Source organism: Lolium perenne, chromosome 4, assembly GCF_019359855.2.
Source record: "Lolium perenne isolate Kyuss_39 chromosome 4, Kyuss_2.0, whole genome shotgun sequence".
Classification (NCBI taxonomy): domain Eukaryota; kingdom Viridiplantae; phylum Streptophyta; class Magnoliopsida; order Poales; family Poaceae; genus Lolium; species Lolium perenne.
In genome coordinates this window covers 50,720,902-50,738,067 of record NC_067247.2, presented here as the reverse complement: position 1 = coordinate 50,738,067, position 17,166 = coordinate 50,720,902, and the positions used below count along the sequence as shown (strand labels likewise).

The 17,166-nt window shown below is 46.8% G+C and overlaps 1 protein-coding gene across 1 annotated transcript; it reads right to left on the bottom strand.

Annotated features, from left to right (window-relative positions):
* Positions 1–4,067, bottom strand: LOC127292484 (uncharacterized). Its single transcript, XM_051321894.2, has 6 exons — positions 3,735–4,067; positions 3,136–3,219; positions 2,448–3,016; positions 1,246–2,199; positions 421–1,176; positions 1–313 (listed from the first exon to the last, which is right to left on the bottom strand). Exons 1-6 carry the CDS (start codon positions 3,835–3,837, stop codon positions 302–304), a joined length of 2,478 nt encoding a protein of 825 aa, XP_051177854.1. The 5' UTR covers positions 3,838–4,067; the 3' UTR covers positions 1–301.
* Positions 4,068–17,166: the final 13,099 nt, after the last annotated feature.

Below are 17,166 nucleotides of genomic sequence, written 5' to 3'. Positions count from 1 at the left end.
TACAGAAAAGCGCATGTACAAAAATAGCACGGGACATAAATCTGCACAATACACAATAGCACAGAAATTTGTTCTTAGCAATTTCACTACAACTCGAGAAACTTAGTACTCAGAAATTGCAGGAAAAAAGAGAGAAAGAGTCTACATGAGAATCTGTAACATGAACATCGCTGCAACTTTCTCTCTATGAGCGAACAGAAACCTCTTGATTGTATCCATCCAAGAGCTTCTACATGGTTTTCTTCACTTCATCTGACCATGTGCTCGCCTCCCTGCCCCTCTTCACTTCCAAAGTGCAAGGCTAAGTAATCATCTGAAATAATCCGGAATAAAAAAACACCCAACATCAGAACCTGCTACGCTAACCAGTATGAACAAGAACTGAAGAATTAGGCAAAAGGCAAAGGAATGGGAAATCACCTTGCTCTTCATCTTCCTAGATTTCTTGGAACTTGGGGAGTCATTGCGGCCAGGGGTTGATTTATCTCTGTGGATTCCACCTCGAACCAGCCCGGATCTGGTAACATAGCTGACGGATGGGAGGGAGACCGGGACATCCTTCGAAACATCCTTGCTGGTAAACTTGCATGCTGCCCGGGGCACAAAATCATCATCGTCATCATCCCCAGTAACAACAACAGCCTTTGCCTTGTCAGCGTGTTGCTTCTTCATCTGCCTTTCTATGCTCACAGCTTCTCTTTCATACTCCCTGCATATCGCATCTTGTTTCATGCCTAGGTCCACAAAACCTTTGCGCAAATACGATACAGCAGTTGTGAAGCTATCAAGAACACTGGCTTCATGATCTGCCACTTGCTTTACAGCTTCAGTGCTAGGCCCATGCCCAGGAGGAAAAAGACCAGATATCCGGCTCAGACGATCATCAATGCTCGGGGCAGACCGCGAAAGGTCCTCAACTTTCTGCAGAAGCTGTACAATCTTGTTCATGACTGAAATAGGCCTGGACCCTCCGCTCTTCAAAGTTGATGGAGGTGTAGAACCAGAATCCAAAATTGGTGCCTGGGTGACCAAGAATTCAGGCTGAGACCTCGTGAGAGGTTCACGATCAGAATCAACATGTTCAGAAGAACGGGCTGAGCTTGGAACACTGCATCCAGTCCAAAGTTCTTCAACAGGCAGCCGGTAAGAGTACACGATGTCGTTACGACCCTTCCACTGCAAAAAAAAAAAAAAGATAACATAAGGAAAGGAGTTCAGTGTAGATATAAGTAGTAGATCACTCACCGCCAACTTTCCAAAAATGTATGCAGACAGATCACTTCCACCACTCCTGATCTGGTCTAGGTTGTAAATGTCTCTCAAAGGTTTCTGGTGCAAAAAACTTGCGCGAGGAGTCCGGCGATGCATGACAGAATGATTTACTGAGTAGCAGCTGTCCAGATACATCACTACAAGAATAACGCCACATCCTTCAAGACCAGCCTGGTAGACATCTGAATTCTGATACTTCTCAGCAGCTCGCTTCAAATCATCAACAACTAGCTGACAGAAGTCCATTGTAGCCATCTTCTTGTAGTTCATATCAACAAGCATTGCAGCCTCCCTTCCGAGACGAACTGTCGACCCAGGACAGATAAGTTTGTTATACAGTATTGAAAAGAAAACCTTCACTGCTAAATCAATTTTTGTCCCGTCCTTAACTAATTTAGCTAGCAGGCTGCGAAGATCTTTGGTCTCAATACTGCCAGTCCTCTCAAACCCAAGTTCTTCCTTCAGCTTCGCCAATGAAGCACCATGGCCGCTGTCCGAGGGCCTTGGAGCTGTATCACCTCCTATGGGGAATCCAAAAACGTGGTGAACTGCCTCTCTGTTAACATCCAGAATCTTACCAGACCCGCATTGGATCTTCATCGTAGAAGTATCAATCTTCGTCATGAGATGGCACATGAGGACACGGGATACATTACCCTCCAGAACCCAATCAAACACACATCCGAATCCAGCTTCTCGGACCTTCACTCTGTGACATTCCTGCAGCAGCTTGACCGCCTCACGAACTTCTCCAAGAGAACAGCGAACAGTTTGCTGGAAGCGATCTGTGGGGGCATCCGCTGCTTCAGCCTTGTTCTTCTGACCATGTTGCCTCTCCAACGCTCTTGCTTTCTTCTTGTTGCCAGGATTCTTCCCACCTGAAGCACTAGGAACTGCAGCAACTCTCTGCCTTTTATTGGTGATGAGCTGCAAACCAACAACAAAAAATAGGCAAAAGAAAAATGAACAAAAAGACTAAAAGTAAGCGGAAATGTATACTGACTGTAGAAACACACAATCAATATAGCAACATACAAAAGGTAGAAGTTCAAAGCAATCTAGTTCGAGGTTAATAATACTAAACACAGAAGTTCACTATATTCTCAGTTGCAAAAGTTCACATCAAAAAAGAAAAAAACATATAGAAATACCAAACAGAAAGGAAAGATTCTCACCTTGTCATCAACATGCTGACTAGCTGCACCAGCATCCTCCACCGCAACATCTGAATCAGCGTCGGGAACATACGTTTCGTCCAACGTATGGCGCCACTTAACAAGCCTCATTTCCCCAGGAGATGGAGAATGGTGAGAAGTCGTGGTAGCATAGCTGGTCGCGGCAACACGGAGGCTACGTCGAGGTGTCGCACCAGCAGGTGAAACACGTTGTGTCACAGCGGCAGGTGACTCCTGTGGTGAGTTCCATGGAGCCTTCCTTTTGGCCGCACATGGTTCATCAGGAAGATCATCTGGGTGAGCTGCAGCAGCAGCCTGTACATTCCCCACCTTCGATGCTTTCCTCCTGCTGTACCTACGAAACTTCTGCTGGTGTTGAGCAATGATGGTGCCATGTTCCTCCGCATACTTATCCAGCTGCGCTTGTGCGTTGTGTTTCTGCGTAACCTCCTCAGCACCATCAACTGTCTGCGATGGCGTGTCCTGCCACACAGGCTTCACATCAGGAGATTCGGCTTCATGAAAATTCGCCTTCAACATATCTAGCGACTCTCTGATGCTCTCACCAGCTACATAAAAGCAGAAAAGAAGTTCACTGATTCACAATATGTGTGTATGGTTTCGCTTGAACATTGAAATTAGGACCCAACAAAAAGATGTTAATGTGTTTTGGTTTTCTAATAACAACCTCCAATCCCAGCAGCAGCTACGAGATAAGCAAATCCTTCGCCCGCGTCACAATCCACATCATCAGTGATGCCGCCCAGATTTCCTGTACACAGAGAAAAATAGAAAGGAATCCATCAAAAAAGTGTGAGTATAGGATAGCACGTACAAAATCATTTTGCCACAAAAATGTAGAAGAATATGGAAAAAGAGGATACATATGAACACATATGTCTGAACTCCTATATGTTACAGAACAAAAGAAAAGGGGTATGAGTCGAGCGCTTAGCCAATGTTCCCCTGCACGATTTGCATTGACGAGCGGCGGGTGCTAGGGAAAACAGAATTGGAGACTCCTATGACTTCTTGCTCAATGGTTTAACCGAATCCTCGAATCCGGCTCAATCTCATTCTTTCCATAACAAAATCAATAAGCAGAACACATCTCAAAAGAATAAGCTTTCTCTGCCGTTATTGGAATCAAGCACCAACCACACACAGAATAATTAGATTTAAGTGCTTCCATGAGCAAGGGATCGATTTATATATATTCCAAGTAAAATATCCCAGGAAAATTAACAAAATCTGAATGACAGTGGAACTATACATGAAGAAGTATACCTGTGCTTGCTTGGAGGAAGCCAAGGCCTTGAGGTCGAGCCCCGACACCGGCTGTAGAACGGGGATCCCGGCGGCCCCTCCTTCCGGGCGCAGCCCTGCCCATCAGACCGCCGACCGCCGCGCTGCACGGCCCCGAACTGGTGACGGCGGCCTCGATGTGTGCTATCCACGGGGACACCCCGGTCTCCGGCGACCTGAAGCGGTCGGTCAGCGGGTTGGCCCCCGCTCCGGCCTGCGATTTGAGGGCAAAAGTTAGGGCGCGCGGGGGCTGAGTTAGCGGCAGTCGGAGGAGAGAGCGGACTGAGACCCAGCGAATGTGAAGCAACTTTTGTACTCCCCTCTCTTAAGCCCGAACCCTTCTTCGTGCTAGAGTTTTTTTCGGATCAGTGGGATAATCCCATCAAATTCCAAATCCTTACTTCTAAAACCAGTTTGGAGTATGGGGTGAGTTTAATTTTCACTTATTTTAAATTTTTAGTGTAATTTATTCAATTTTTTATACTCTACCTTTATCTAGTGGATTCGGGATTAGCCTTTTACGGGGATTAGAGAGAATTGCGTGACTTTAGGGGATTATCCCCACTATTTTTCATGATTCTCTAGTAGCGGATATAAACTGCAACTGTGCCAAAAAAAACAGCTTTTCTACAACACGACAACGGTCCACACCCAACTTTGTGCGGTGCGGTGAATAATTTAGGGCACGACAAAAAAAAACACAACATCGCGCTATTAATTTGCAGCGCACCGAGCGCGTGCAGCCAACTACCACGCTGCAACACGACTAAGCTGCGGCGTATCTCACCCCCGCCCTCGATGGTAGTTCCACGCGGCCGCCCCATCCATTTCCTCAATGTCGGAAATCTAGCACCGCTCTCCCTCATGGATTCCGCAGCCACTGAAACTTCTAGCCGTATACTGAAGTCGCATTGAGCACCGAATCGACCAAAAAATATTTGAAAGCTTCAAAAATATCTGAAAATAACTCTAGTTGCAGATAATTTTGTAATCTACCAACGTGCAAAATTGCAGCACGAAATACTTTATATTCGAGGATGTGCAAAAATGATAAATTCTGATATCTATAATACTGAATGGTACAAAATCCCATAATCTTAAAATCTGGCATATTTTTAAATTTTTGTGTTGCCTAAAATATATGGTATTTCGGGTTTAAATTATAAACAATGATATATATCGACATTGTCTACATCTAATTTTTTTTCAGATTTTTATGAAACTTTAGAATGCTATCGTTAAAATGTAAAAGAAAAAAGCTATGTGTAGCTCGTCCTACAAAAATCAACACTCGGCCAAAAGGTGTTTTTTTAATGGATGCTTCAAGGAAGTCAAGCTTCACGCCTCTATTCTCGCCCCCCGCGATATTTCCTTCAAAGCCCTACAAAATCATCATTCTTACTGCCTTGAGGCGGATAGCTGATTTTTTGGTTGTACATGTGCAGCTAATACACTAATCAATGCAAAATTTACCATTTGATATCTATAAACCGCCAATACAATGCTAATACCATGAGGATCACATTGTACCAACCCAATTTGGCACTTGGAAAATCCATGCATGTACACCTATCAGGACTATATGTTCGTAGGTTCTAAAACTTCTAGGAACCACATGACTTTTTAGAACATAATATGAACCGATCGTACTACCTCAACATTTTTGTTATCATTTAATTTAAGGACATCTTAAAATGCTAACGCATCCGCAAGACCGCAACCGCTACGTATTATCTTGGAGCTAACTTATTTCATTGACCCACCAATGTTTCACATTCTTGAATTATATGCCAAGTTATATAGTGTTGGACTTAACTTCTACCACGTGCCACTTGCACTCTTTATATACAACACCATATGTCTCCAGTGGTTCATTATATTACTTCATTTCTGACATCTCTTTTATTCGTCCGTAGCATGCTATCTAGGCGATACACTAGCATGCACGAAGATTTTCCATAAACCTCGCTCAAACTAACACCCAATCCGAGTTAGCATGGTCTACGAAAGCTTGAATCAGATGATAATCCATTGCACACTACGTGGAACAAGACTGTTTACTTGAAATTGGAGGCATCAGGGAAACTATACGAACTTCTTTTGATCTCTTCACTGCTTGTTGCGTCGCCTCAGCCTTTTCTTTGGACCACCGACGAGCTTTCTTCCTTTTCTCATCGGCTTACAAAACATGGCCGGCTAGTGCCTGTTTATTTGGGCCGGGCATCAACTTGTACTGCTTTTGGGTTTTCAAAGAACCAGTCCGGCCGAACACCTAACTTCTATGAATGTCCTTCTACAAGCGCTTGTTTGTTTTTCGATGCAAAGCAACAAACATCTCCTAGAGAGGTACTTCCAGCAATCCAGCAGCTTCCCATAACTTTTTGACTTGAAATCGGAAGCGTATATGACATTGCCACTGTTGTTTAGAGTACTTGCGGAGGATTACCCAAGTACTCTATTTTCTCATTTCCCCAACCTGCATGGGATGAGAGAGAGACGAGTGGATCCTCTAGCATCGCCACCAGCCGAAGCTGGCCCTATCACCACGCGCATGGCGGATCCTGTGCCGCCCACAACCATGCGCCTACCCTAAAGAAGCTGCTGTCCAATCCAATGCGGCCCATTTTTCTTCCTTTTTACCCCCTCTATTTTTAAATATAAGACATTTTAGATACTTTAAAATAAACTAGTACACACTAGTGAATCTACACATTAAAGTAGACTAGATATATACCAAAATAGCTGAATCTACTAAAAGGTAAAACAAATATTAATGCACGGAGGGAGTACTTTAGAACCAATGGCTATTGCTACTAGCCTGCTAGATTTACTCCCACCAGCAAGGTTTTGGCTCCCGATCAGATTTTGTTCCCGAGGGTGCTCAGGATTCCCAGTTACCACGGTAACCAAGATATCCCGACCAGTCAAATTCAGAATCGAAAATTTGAATTCAAATGGTCTTAGAAAGGGTTATTTATGTTGGATTATTAGGCAATTTTCGTGTGAGTTTAATTACCGAGAGCAACATTACAGATGCACAAGCATACTTAACCACACACAACATTAAGCACATGCATCAGATCTGAACATGAAACAAGTAGCAGTGCAAGGTAGGAGAGGAAAAACACGTACATCGCGACCGGGAAGGTCGCACCAGCAGCAACACCATGGGTACTGTTGATGTCGCCCATGGTGTAGTCGGATCCGTCGAAGAAGTGCACGAACAACAGCGAGCAGTCGTGCCGAGACGCTCCCCAAAAATCTTATCGCCCGTCTCCCAGTGTAGGATCTCAACGGACGGAGTTTCGGAGGCCTGCTCTCCCGAACGGCTGTGCACGCAGTCGCCGGGATGGGGAAAAGACTAGAGAGGAGCGTAACAAAAGGAACTTCGTGAGAGAGACGGACTAGAGAGTTCTGAGAGTTGTGTTCTCTAGATCTGATATGTCTCCTTGTATAGCCTGGGAGGAGAGCCGACCCGACCGCGTTGCCACGCGTAGGAAGCCAGGGACACGCGGCGAGCATGCACATGCAGGCCGACACATACCCAACTCAGTTGGTGCACCAAGCAAAAATTTAGGTTTCCTTGAGTGTGTCTCGAACTCAAACTCGAACTCGAGTCACGAAACCCGACGTGCGTGCGTGACGAGCCGAGGCGGGGCGGGCGGAGGAGGAGGAGTGCGCGAGGGCTCCTTCTATTCTCACTCACTTGGAATGACTAGAACAGCAGCCCTTATATACCACTTCAACTCTCTCCCAACTAGCAATGTGGGACTAAACTTTGTCCCACAAGGCTGTCCCAAGCTGCCAACGTGATGGGCCTTGAGATTTTAGGAATTGTAGACTACATGGGCTGTCTTACTGGGCTGCAGCTCATCTACATTCAACAATCCCCCACCAGATCTCATATGCACATCAGATGACACATTAGTTTCATTCACTGTTTAATATACCTGCACTTCAGTGTAGACTGTTAAGTTGAACTTCCACCTGGGCAAGACTTGACTAGAACTGAACAATGGACTATGCCTTGAATTGTCAGTCTTTGTGCAGCAAGTTTCACTCAATGCACTAGTAGGAAAACCCTTATAGGCGGAGCTTAGTTCTGTGGCGCACCTCGAAAAATACGCCACAGAAATTTATTTTGTGGCGCACCAGGCAAGGTGCGCCACAGAAATAGCTTAATTTTGTGGCGCACCAGCGAACCGTGTGCCACAAAAACTTGGTGGGGCCCACAAGCTGTCACCCCCGATCATTGGTTTTACTATTTCTATGGCGCACGTACCACAGTGCGCCACAAAAATAAGCTATTCTGTGGCGCACGGCGACAGTGCGCCACAAAAATAAGCTATTCTGTGGCGCACGGCAACAGTGCGCCACAAAAATAAGCTATTATGTGGCGCAGTTTGCCTGGTGCGCCACTGAAATAAGGTATTCTGTGGCGCATTGTGTTCGGTGCGCCACAGAATTAGCGAACCAGATATACAAAAGTGAGCCTGTTATCACCAGAATTTAACCGGATCAGAGGTGGGCCGTGATTAAGATGGGCTTGGAGAATATACACGGAAAATATGCATGAATCGGCCTTGTATAAGAGTTTGGGCTAAATTGCCCGTGTATCTGTAAATATAGTAGGATATGTGTCGGTTAGGATTAAAGGAGTTTAGCTCGTGCACGGTTGGGATTATTCCCACGTTAGAGAGTCTACGGACTATAAATATGTATCTAGAGTTATTGAGAAGGAGGACGATCACGTTCACAACAAATCAATCTAGACGCATCGCCACCCCTTGTTTCGAGGGTTTCTTCCGGGTAAGCGCTATGCTGCCTGATCTTGCGATCTAGGCAGGATCTTGTTTATTCGTTGTTCATGCGTTGCTCGTGCTGAAGCCTTGTTGATAGCGAGCAACGTAGTTATCATAGATATGTTAGGGTTAGCATCAGTACTTTCTTGATGTATTTGATTAGCCATGCTACCTCTAGATATCTAGCCACCCTTGTACCGATCTGAGGTGCAAGGGTGGCACCTTGCTTAGTCTTTGTTCAGTAGATCCGATCCGTTACGATTGCTCCTTGTTCTTCAAAGATTAGTTTAATATCTACATAGTTAGGCCTTGCAAACGGGTTGAAGGATCCAGCAGTACGTAGGGTGTAGTTTGCTAGCCCTAGAGAAGATGTTCCGGGAATCAACTCCATGTTGGTTTTTAGGCCTTATCTAGGGCTGGTTTATTATCATCTTGCGTGGCTGCTAGGCTCAATTACGTGTAGGACGTTCCGGTTATGTGGTGAAAACCCTAGATCATCGTAGATCGTTTTAACTTAATATTGATCAAGCAGGATCACCATGTTATCGTAGACCTCATACGAATCATGGGTGGATCGGCTCCTTGAGCCGATTCACAGGACAACCTGAGAGCCGATCGAGGCTCGTATTTAATGTTTACGTGTATGCCATGCAGGAAACTAAGCGAAGCAATCCATCACCTTCCTGACCAGGTATAGGTCAGGTGGCACGCCCTTGCACCAGCATCGGACGTGCGTGCCGGAGCATTGCGGGCCGTCGCTCGAGGGACCAGGGCCAACCGCAGTTCTGGGAGCCTCCCGGCTCTACGTGTTGCCCGTCGCTACTCGCCGGTAGGTTTTGGTGGCCAACACATTCTGGCACGCCCGGTGGGACAGTCTTCGACATCAACTACATCATCATCCGCATCAGAGATGGCGGAAGATCCAGTCACGTACGAGGATCTGACGGAGGAGCTCAAGAAGAAGTATGACGATATCAAAGCTCTCTTCGAAGCCGACCTCATCGGCTCTTTCCAGAGAACCCGCTCACACGGCATCAGGTGGAAAGGGTTCTCACCTGAAGGCGCGCTCGATGGAGTGGATCTATCTACTCCTTTAGAAGAACGCACCAGGTCTCTGCGTCAGGAAGTTAATCACATGGTAGCTCATTCGCTACACCGCCATTCGGAGAGCCTGGTGAACGCCTTGGAGCGTGTCGCGCTTCGCGTGGTCCAGGAAATCATGAAGCATCAGTACTCTCCATCAGGACCTGCTCTAGGGACTCACCAAGGAGAGATACCACTCCAGACCCGACCACAGCTGCCATTCGCGCTGGCAGCACCAGAAGTGCCGAGTTCACCGGCATACGTCGTCTACAAGATCGGTGGCGATCCTAGTGATTACCAGTTCTTGTATGAAGCGCCTAAGGAGATCCCACACGGATACATGTGCACATATGTGCCAGACTGCAGTAGCTGGGCACGCACGAACAGGATCGCTGCAACAGGACTTCCTGGACAGCGGGGAGGGGCTTCTGGATCAGATCTTGAGAAGCAGGCGTGGCTAGCTAAGTATGCCACTCCAACGAACTTTCAAAGCTCGACTCCTGCAGCTAGCTCAGATCTTGAGAAGCAGGCGTGGCTAGCTAAGTATGCCACTCCAGCAAATCTTCAAAGCTCGACTCCTGCAGCTAGCATCGTGGATCAGATCAGTGCAATCTTGAGAGACCAGTTCGGCATGGTGCCGAAAAGGAGGGCAATCGGCTATTTCAAGCCGTACCCCAACGAGTACGATTTGATCCCACTACCACCCAAATATCGGCTCCCTGAATTCTCCAAGTTTAGCGGGTCAGAAGGCTCCAGTTCAATCGAGCATGTGAGCCGATATTTGGCGCAGTTGGGCACGATCTCAGCATCGGACCCATTACGTGTGAGGTTCTTCGCACAGTCCCTCACAGGATCGGCTTTCGGGTGGTACACCTCGCTGCCACCAGATTCGGTCCGGACTTGGAAGCAGATGGAGGAGCAATTCCACATGCAGTATCACTCAGAGGCTGGCATTGCCGATCTAGCACAAGTACGACAGAAGCGCGGAGAAACAGTGTCAGAATACATCCAGCTCTTCAGGACCATCAGGAACCGATGCTATTCGGCTTGTTTGATCGAAGAAAAGAGCCGAAAGCTGGCGGTGGTGGGTCTCGCATCGCCGATCAAGGATATGGCTTCCCAAGCGAGTACGCTTCACTGGCGCATATGGTTCAGAAACTGTCATTATATGAACAGCGCCACCCGGAGTTGTACCAGGACAAGTTCAAGCGCGCAGTAGTCCTGGTTGAGACAGAGGAAGGTGAAGATTCTGCAGGAGATCAGGAGGTAGCAGTAGCTGAATGGGCTCGGGGGGCAAGCCCCGTGTCCTGCAAGTGGGTTAAGCCACAAGGTCCTCCAAGAGGGTTTGACTTCGACGTAAGCAAAGCTGAGCAGATTTTCGACCTCTTACTCAAGGAGAAGCAGCTGAAGTTACCCGAACGCCATAACATCCCTACGGCGCAAGAGCTGAACGGAAAGCCATATTGCAAGTGGCATAACACGTTCACCCATACTACCAACGACTGCAGGGTGTGGCGTCAGCAGATCCAAATGGCAATAGAACAAGGGCGTCTGATTTTCAGCCAGTACGCCATGAAAGTTGACACGCACCCCTTCCCCGCCGTTAACATGGTGGAGTACACTTACCCCGGGAGGTGCCAGCCAGGTTTCTCGTTCAGCATTAACATGGTCGGGCCTATGCACCACCCTGGTAAGGACAGAGACGAGGGCACCCGCTCTCGTAGCAAGGACAAGGAGGAGGCCGTTCCGCGCGACCGGCCCCGACACGATGGCAAGCGCTACATCACAGAAGGAGAAGTGAAGAATGTGCGATATCAGCGACCTCTCTCGGATCATCTCCTCAACAAATATGAGCGTCAGTACGACCAACGCCGGCGATACAACGACGACGACGAAAGAGATCGTCAGGCTAGCAGGGACGCCAGGAAATATCGTCGGCATGATCGGGACGATGAAAGATATGAGCGCCATGCCAAGGAAAAGTCAAGAGAGCAGGATGACGTGGACGAGCCGGGATTGTCCCTTCTTCAAACAAAGGCTGGGATTCAGGAATGAGCCGATTGCCCACAATCGGCAACTGCCCAGAATGTAGACAGAAGAAGAAGGGCACAGGAGACGTGTCAGTGTTCAAGCGTCTAGGACCTCTCCCATCTCGGAACAAGCAAGCTGAGTCCTCTCGGGTGGAAGATCTCGAGGAGTTAGAAGACGAAGAAGAAGATAAATACCACCGCCCAAGGTGGTGCCCTGATGGACTCAGCCACTCCCAAAAACGTAGGGTTCAGCGACTACGTTGCTTGGAGGAAGCCGAAAGGTTATACCTGCATACGTTGAGGAAAGCGTGGCCTGATCTAGCCGCGAAAATTCAGCGAACTCTGGACGAGGAGGGTCGACCACAGAAGAAATAGTGGCGCCCCAAACAAAAGAAAGCCGATGATGAGACATCGGCTGGCACAAACATGGTGTTCATTCTTCCGGCGGAGTTTTGTGAGGCACCTGTGGCACAACTTGACTGCGGCCCACGGCCGGTTATCTTTGAGAAGCCACGAGAAAGAAGTTACAGACACCTGAAGGCCCTGTACTTACGAGGTTATATCAATGGGCAGCCGGTCAACAAGATGTTGGTCGACACCGGAGCGGCAGTCAACATCATGCCATACTCCATGCTACGTCGTCTGGGACGCTCTAGCTCGGACCTGATCAAGACCAATGTCACATTGAGCGATTTCAACGGCCAAGCATCAGAAGCACAAGGTGTTCTGAATGTGGATCTGACCGTAGGAAGGAAGACCATCCCTACGACATTCTTCATTGTCGATAGCAAGAGCACCTACGCTGTCCTGCTAGGGAGAGATTGGATTCACGCCAACTGCTGCATTCCATCCACGATGCATCAATGCTTAATACAGTGGGATGGAGATGAAGTAGAGGTCGTCCACGCAGATGACTCAGCCGAGATCTCAACGGCTGGCATGAACGTTTGGGAGGCGGCAGGCCAAGAGCCACTCTCCGGAGTCACTTTGGACGACTGCGAGCGCATCGACGTGACAAAAAATGGGGTGAGGCTGGTCTTATCCACCGGCCTGACTGTGTAACAAGAGCAAAGACTATGAACGTATGTGGCAAGGCCGATCCATGCGATCGGCCCCAAAAAATAAAAAGTGATGATCTTGTCTCAAGCATGTCACGTAGTCGTAGTAAAGCACGAAAAAGATGTAAACCTTCATTGAGCAATGCAATCAAAGTGGGGGCCGATTCCAGCAATCGGCCCATATTATCCTTGCCATACGTTTTGCCTGTGTTGAACATCGATCTAACAGGAGACAGAAAGCTAGGGTATGGGTTTACATCGGCTGACGAGCTAGAAGAGGTTGATATTGGTCCTGGGGATAAGCCACGACCAACTTTTATCAGCAAAAAGTTAGATCCACATCTCAGGAGCCAGATGATAGCTCTGTTGAAAGAATACTCAGATTGCTTTGCATGGGATTACACGGAGATGCCTGGGTTAGACAGGAGCATTATTGAGCATCGGCTCCCGCTCAAGAAAGGATTTCGGCCATTCCAACAACGTGCACGTCAGATGAAGGCCGAAATTCTCGAAGAAGTCAAGAAAGAGATCGAGAAAATGTTGGCCGCCGGGTTCATCAGGCCATGTAGGTATGCTGAATGGATTTCCGAGATCGTACTGTATAGAAAAAGGACGGCCGATGGCGTGTTTGCATAGATTTCCGAGATCTCAACAGAGCCACTCCAAAGGATGAATATCCAATGCCTGTGGCAGAAACATTGATCAATGCAGCTGCTGGCCACAAGGTGTTAAGTTTCATGGATGGCAATGCCGGCTACAACCAAATTTTCATGGCTCCAGAAGATATACACAAGACTGCATTCAGAGTACCAGGATCAGTGGGCTTGTTTGAATATGTGGTGATGTCTACTTCCCCCTCCTTTTCCTGTAGACAGTGTTGGGCCTCCAAGAGCAGAGGTTTGTAGAACAGCAGCAAGTTTTCCCTTAAGTGGATCACCCAAGGTTTATCGAACTCAGGGAGGAAGAGGTCAAAGATATCCCTCTCATGCAACCCTACAACCACAAAGCAAGAAGTCTCTTGTGTCCCCAACACACCAAATAGGTGCACTAGTTCGGCGAAGAGATAGTGAAATACAAGTGGTATGAATATATATGAGCAGTAGCAACGGTGCAGAAAATAGCTTGTTTGGCGTGTAGTTGATGGTGGTAGTATTGCAAAGCAAGTAGTAAGAGTAAAACAAGAAACAAGCAATGATAGCGATATTTAGGAACAAGGCCTAGGGATTACACTTTCACTAGTGGACACTCTCAACATTGATCACATAACAGAATAGATAAATGCATACTCTACACTCTTGTTGGATGATGAACACATTGCGTAGGATTACACGAACCCTCAATGCCGGAGTTAACAAGCTCCACAATTCAATGTTCATATTTAAGTAACCTTATAATGTAAGATAGATCAATACAACTAAACCAAGTACTAACATAGCATGCACACTGTCACCTTCATGCATATGTAGGAGGAATAGATCACATCAATACTATCATAGCAATAGTTAACTTCGCAATCTACAAGAGATCATGATCATAGCATAAACCAAGTACTAACATGGATGCACACATTTGTCACCATTACATCGTGCAGGAGGAATAAAACTACTTTAATAACATTGCTAGAGTAGCACATAGATAAATTGTGATACAAACACATTGCAATCATAAAGAGATATAAATAAGCACCTCACTATGCCATTCATAACAGTGAATAAGTATTCTGTGAAATATAGCCTAAGAGACCCACACGGTGCACACACTGTCACCTTTACACACGTGGGACAAGGAGTCTCCGGAGATCACATAAGTAAAATTCACTTGACTAGCATAACGACATCTAGATTACAAGCATCATCATATGAATCTCAATCATGTAAGGCAGCTCATGAGATTATTGTATTGAAGTACATAGGAGAGAGATGAACCACATAGCTACCGGTACAGCCCCGAGCCTCGATGGAGAACTACTCCCTCCTCATGGGAGCAGCAGCGGTGATGAAGATGGCGGTGGAGATGGCAGCGGTGTCGATGGAGAAGCCTTCCGGGGGCACTTCCCCGTTCCGGCGGCGTGCCGGAACAGAGACTCCTGTCCCCCAGATCTTGGCGTCGCGATGGCGGCCGCTCTGGAAGGTTTCTGTGGGTTTCGTCGAACGTATCAGGGTTTTCGATCCAGGGGCTTTATATAGGCGAAGAGGCGGCGTCAGAGGGTCGAAGGGGCGACCACACCATATGGCGGCGCGGCCAGGGCCTGGGCCGCGCCGGCCTATGGTCTGGGGGCCCAGTGCCCCCCCTCTGGTCCTTCTCGTGTGTTCTGGATGCTTCCGGTGAAAATAGGAACCTGGGCGTTGATTTCGTCCAATTCCGAGAATATTTCGTTACTAGGATTTCTGAAACCAAAAATAGCAGAAAACAGGAACTGGCTCTTCGGCATCTTGTTAATAGGTTAGTTCCAGAAAATGCACGAATATAACATAAAGTGTGCATAAAACATGTAGATAACATCAATAATGTGGCATGGAACATAAGAAATTATCGATACGTCGGAGACGTATCAGCATCCCCAAGCTTAGTTCTGCTCGTCCCGAGCAGGTAAAACGATAACAAAGATAATTTCTGGAGTGACATGCCATCATAACCTTGATCATACTATTTGTAAAGCATATGTAGTGAATGCAGCGATCAAAACAATGTATATGACATGAGTAAACAAGTGAATCATATAGCAAAGACTTTTCATGAATAGCACTTCAAGACAAGCATCAATAAGTCTCGCATAAGAGTTAACTCATAAAGCAATAATTCAAAGTAAAGGCATTGAAGCAACACAAATGAAGATGAAGTTTCAGCGATTGCTTTCAACTTGTAACATGTATATCTCATGGATATTGTCAACATAGAGTAATATAATAAGTGCAATATGCAAGTATGTAGGAATCAATGCACAGTTCACACAAGTGTTTGCTTCTTGAGGTGGAGAGAAATAGGTGAACTGACTCAACAATGAAAGTAAAAGAATGGTCCTCCATAGAGGAAAGCATCGATTGCTATATTTGTGCTAGAGCTTTGATTTTGAAAACATAAAGAGAGCATAAAAATAAAGTGTTGAGAGGTGTATGTTGTTGTCAACGAATGGTAGCGGGTACTCTAACCCCCTTGCCAGACAAACCTTCAAAGAGCGGCTCCCATTTTATTTTATTTTTGGATGGCACTCCTTCCAACCCTTTGATACGTCCAATTTGCATCACTATTTTATATCATAATTTGCTGTTATTCATTGATATATTTCATATTGGGACACAATACTTATGTTATTTCATCTATTTTGCATGTTTCATCATTATTGGAGGATCGAACACCGGAGCCAGGATTCTGCTGGAAAAAGCACCGTCAGAACGCAATATTTCGGAAGATCAACTCTGGAAGGAAATTATACCAAAAATCCTATTTTTCAAGATGACGAAGGAAGCCAGAAGGAGGAGCCAGGAGCAGCCAGGGTGGGCCCACACCCTTGGGCGGCGCGGCCGAGGCGCTGGCCGGGCCGGCCTATGGTCTCTGGGGGCCCACGACCCTTTCGCCTCCTTTTCTTCGCCAAACCCTTCGTCCCGAAGACCTAAGCCACAGAGGGTACCTCGCGAAGAGTTACAGCCCGCCTCGCGGGGCGGAGAACACCAGAGAGAAAAGAGCTCTCCGGCGGCGGGAATCCGCCGGGAAATTCCTCGGGAGGGGGAAATCGACGCCATCGTCACCGTCATCGAGCTGGACATCATCTCCATCACCATCATCATCATCTCCACCATCATCACCGCCGTCTCCACCGCTGGACACCGTCACCGCCGTAGCAATTTGGGTTTGATCTTGATTGTTTGATAGGGGAAACTCTCCCGGTATCGATTCCTACTTGTTGTTGATGCTATTGAGTGAAACCATTGAACCAAGTTTATGTTCAGATTGTTATTCATCATCATATCACCTCTGATCATGTTCCGTATGATGTCTCGTGAGTAGTTCGTTTAGTTCTTGAGGACATGGGTGAAGTCTAAATGTTAGTAGTGAATTATGGTTGAGTAATATTCAATGGTGTGATATTTAAGTTGTGGTGTTATTCTTCTAGTGGTGTCATGTGAACGTCGACTACATGACACTTCACCATTTATGGGCCTAGGGGAATGCATCTTGTATTCGTTTGCCAATTGCGGGGTTGCCGGAGTGACAGAAACCTAAACCCCCGTTGGTATATCGATGCAGGAGGGATCGCAGGATCTCAGAGTTTAAGGCTGTGGTTAGATTTAATTCTTAATTACTTTCTTGTAGTTGCGGATGCTTGCAAGGGGTATAATCACAAGTATGTATTAGTCCTAGGAAGGGCGGTACATTAGCATAGGTTCACCCACACAACACTTATCACAACAATGAAGATTATTTAGCCGTATGTAGCGAAAGC

Coding starts and splice junctions, on each gene's coding strand:
- LOC127292484 (XM_051321894.2), bottom strand. CDS start 3,837: ATGGGCAGGGCTGCGCCCGGAAGGAGGGGCCGCCGGGATCCCCGTTCT. Junction 2,200..2,447: donor GTCAGCATGTTGATGACAAG/GTGAGAATCTTT, acceptor GTTGGTTTGCAG/CTCATCACCAATAAAAGGCA. Junction 1,177..1,245: donor ACATTTTTGGAAAGTTGGCG/GTGAGTGATCTA, acceptor TTTTTTTTGCAG/TGGAAGGGTCGTAACGACAT.